This window comes from Propithecus coquereli, unplaced genomic scaffold, assembly GCF_000956105.1.
Source record: "Propithecus coquereli isolate 6110/MARCELLA unplaced genomic scaffold, Pcoq_1.0 Scaffold292, whole genome shotgun sequence".
Lineage (NCBI taxonomy): Eukaryota > Metazoa > Chordata > Mammalia > Primates > Indriidae > Propithecus > Propithecus coquereli.
Genome location: NW_012148530.1, coordinates 1,678,462 through 1,682,404, shown reverse-complemented (window position 1 = coordinate 1,682,404; position 3,943 = coordinate 1,678,462). Strand labels below are relative to the sequence as shown.

The window sequence follows — 3,943 nt, the reverse complement described above, 5'->3', positions numbered from 1 at the left end:
AGTTAGAGGGGTGTAAGATCAGGCAAATTATTATGAACATATGCCCAGGGGTTTATTGCAAGACTGAATTTGTATTATCCAGCCTGTCTGATGCTTTTGCTAATGCTGCTTTATAACTGGCCTTATTTTAAGAACTCTGGAATAAGTTTATGATGGTGAAAGTTCATATGATGAAAAGTTTACTCTGTCCAATTTAACTTTATCTTATAAATCATTTTTTCCATATTAGTAATCTATTAGTTAGTCCTACTGAGTATAATTGAAAAGCATTTAATCCTGCAGGCTCTGCAAGGACAAATATCAAGTCAGCAGGTTGCTGTAGAGAAACTGAAGAAAACAGCTGAAGTGCTTTTGGATGCCAGGGGATCTTTACTTCCAGCCAAGAATGATATCCAGAAAACACTTGGTAAGATATTCATTGCCTTGCTTCCTGTCTCACAGGTGAATTCTAAATAAAGGTGTTCTGACAGATAAGGAGAAAATGCTCATGACTCTCTATTATGTCATTTGTGATCTTTGTGGAATGGTGTTGCTGAATCTGGGAAAAGGCATGCCCTTCTTTGACAAGTATATTAGAGTCTTAGGGGTGGGGCTGTGTTGCTTGAAATGAGTATATTTAAATTTAAATTTTATATTTGTGAAATGTAACGAAACTCTTTACATAATGTCCACCACAAGAAGCAGAACTCTACAAAATTCTCTGGGTTGGTGGGATTGGGCAGAGATAGGCTTTCAACCTAGGGCCAGAATAGACTCTCTGAGGGTCTTTATCAATAGTGGGAGTTTAAGGAGTTGAGAGATGAGCTTTAAAGCAGTGTTTCCACTTCTCTATTCTCTAAAGGAAGTTTTTGAGTGATCTCACTCAAACTTAGGGTTCCTGTTACCCCAGTTCTTCAATGATGCTAGAAACTTGTCTATTATTATAGAGGTACTTTTGTGCCCTCTTGCATGAGATGAATATATTTCTTGAGAGAACTACTGTATATTATTATTTTTATCTACTCACAGTATTTAGTTTATGCTAAATGTATAATGGATTATCTCAGTGTTTTTTACTGTCTTATTGTATGTATTTTTGTTTTTGCTTTGCTGCTTTTCATAATATTTAATGTGTGGGTTGAGGTTATTATATATTTCTATGTGTGAATGTGTGAAATAAAAACCTTCCACAGCAGATGATGAGACATATGTTTCACCCCAAACAGAGCATGAATTTAAAATCTGGGTAGAAATTTTATGTGAAGAGAAGGATTGGAACTTTGCTTTTCTAAGACAACTCTGTAGAAGAGAAACCCTTTTTTTTCATTCTTACAGACATCCAAACTTTTTTAATCATGTGTCCTTATCAAAAATGATTTTCAGCCTGTACCCTCAAATATGCACATATATGCATATAAATTATATGTAATATTACTATATTATTATGTGTACTATAATTATAAAACACAAAAATGTAGAATTTTAAAGTATAAGATGAAAATATGAATGAATTTCTGACATTTTGTTTCTCTGTCCCAATGCACCATCTTGCATATCCATATTGGAGGCTACTGCTGTAAGGACTTACTTGGGTACAGGGATTTGAAGGAGAAAGACAGACTATCTTATTTGTATTTTTGTTATTTGAAGAAGCATTTTGACATTCCCCCATTGTTAAGTGTACACAATTTTATTTTTAGTTTTAAAATTCATTTGTTATATTATTTTAAGACAGTAAAACTTCTCTCTGGCATAATTTTCTAGGAATATGTGAAACTGTATTTAAGATACAGAGGAGTTTCCCTGAGACATATCTGACTTCTAAGAAAACCAACAACTAAAAAAATAACATTCTTATGGTAGATTTTTTGTACCTTTTTCTAAAATAATTTTTAGAAAGTTTTTAGAAACAAGAATTTACATCAGCGACAATATTTTATCACTAAGACGTATAGAATAAACAGTGTCTTTATTCAGACTGCTATAACAAAGATACCATAGACTGGGTTACTTAAACACCAAGCATTTCTTTCTCATAGTTTTGGATGCTGGAAGGCTGAGATTTGGGTGCCATTATGGTCAGATTCCTGGTGAGGGCCTCTTCCTGGCTTACAGATGGCTGCTTTCTTGCCATATCCCCACATGGTTGAGAGTGATGGAGAGAGATCATCTCTCTCGCGTCTCTTCTTACAAAGACACTCATCCCATTCACAAGGGCTCCACCCTCATGACCTCATTACCTCCTCAGAGAGACAGGAAAAGCCTGTGTTTTTCCTCCTCTCTCATGCCATTCAGCACAACAAAGAACACTTCTATGACCAGATGTGTGGGGTGTTTTCCCTGCACTCCAAGCAATTCTCAAGTGGTTACCAGCTGGGAGTCCTACAATTCAATTCTGATACTATCTGCCTGGAGTTAGCATCAGATGCTAAAAGTTAAGGGCTCAGTGTCACAAGACTGTCCCCATATCAGGGGCCAGTCACCAATTCTAGGTTGTGACCTATGCTTTGGACTGATCAGCTATAAATCAGGGTTCCCATGACACTTGTTGGGTTCAATTAATTTGCTAAAGTAGCTCACAGAACTCAGGGAAACACTTTACTTATATTTACCCATTTATTATAAAGGATACTACAAAGGTTACAGATGAATAGCCTGATGGAAGAGATGTGTAGGTGAGGTATAGCAGAAGGGGAGCAGAGTTTCTGTGCCCTCTCTGGGCGCACCACCCTCCAGACACTTCCATGTGTTCAGCTATCTGGAAGTTCCCCGAGCCCAGTCCTTTTGGGTTTTATGGAGGCATGATTGATTACATCATTGACCGTGGATACTAACTCAGCCCTCAGATGCTCTACACTCCCTGGAGGTTAGGGGATGAGACTGAAAGTTCCAACACTGATGACATGGTCGGTTCCCCTGTCACCCAGCCCCCATCCTGAGACTGTCCAGGAGTCCACTGATCATTACCTGTTTAGAACAAAGGATGCTCCTATCACCCAGGAAATTCAAGGGATTTAGGAGCTGTGTCAGCTGTTCCTATTAGGAAGTCACAAAGGTCTTAGGAGCTCTGTGTCAGGAACCGGGGTCAGAAACCAAGTATTTCTTATTATATCATAATATCACAGCTTCCAAAGGCCCCACTTCCAAATGCCATCACGTTGGGGGTTAGGCTTCAACACATGAATTTGGGAGGACACAGACATTCAGTCCATAGCAAACAGTAGCACTTAAAGTGTGTTTATTATATGAAAATAGCCGACTTTGCTTGGAAAATCACTTTTCGTGGCTCAGCAGATCACTGATGTTACTCACAGAGCTACCTAATTGAGTAGCAGCTAACCTGCCAATCTCAAGCATCTGCTCTTGTGACTTTAAAATTAGGGCTCATATCTGAACCCACTGCTTGTTTCCTCTGCTTATAGCATCTTGGTGCATGTTAAATGCCTTATCCCTCCCCACAAGCATTCTTGTGGGCTTCATCATGTTTTAGTAAGAGGAGCGTGATTGTCTCTTTAAATCATCTAAACTTAACCTCTCAATGCAGTGAAAATTTGACCAGCTGTTTTCTCGTGATAGAGCATTAAAACGATCTAAAAGAAATATTGTTTTGTTATATGGATTATGTTTCATGGGCTAAACACAACATGTAAGATATTTTGTTTTTTAGAGACGTATCAAGTCACAACTTTCTTCTGCTGAAGCATTCTATGATATATCAGACTAAAGCATTCAGAAATAATTAAAATACTTTTCGAATTCTTGAACAATACATGATAAATTAAATTCATGGTTAAAAAAAGATTGTATTTCAGAGAGATGAATACATTAAAAACCATTGTTCTTCAAACTTCTCATTGTTCTGCAATATAGAATACAGGATGTTAAAATGTAGTCAAATGGGTGTGTGTGTGTGTGTGTGTGTGTGTGTGTGTGTGTGTGTGAGAGAGAGAGAGAGAGAGAGAGA

General features: G+C 37.5%; 1 protein-coding gene across 1 annotated transcript in view; it reads left to right on the top strand.

The window, feature by feature from the left end:
• DST (dystonin) overlaps positions 1-3,943 on the top strand; it is a 374,223-nt gene that overhangs the window by 251,441 nt on the left and 118,839 nt on the right. The window contains exon 40 of the mRNA XM_012648708.1: positions 283-406. Within this exon, the coding sequence (XP_012504162.1) occupies positions 283-406 (124 nt within the window). The remainder of the gene's footprint in view (positions 1-282; positions 407-3,943) is intronic.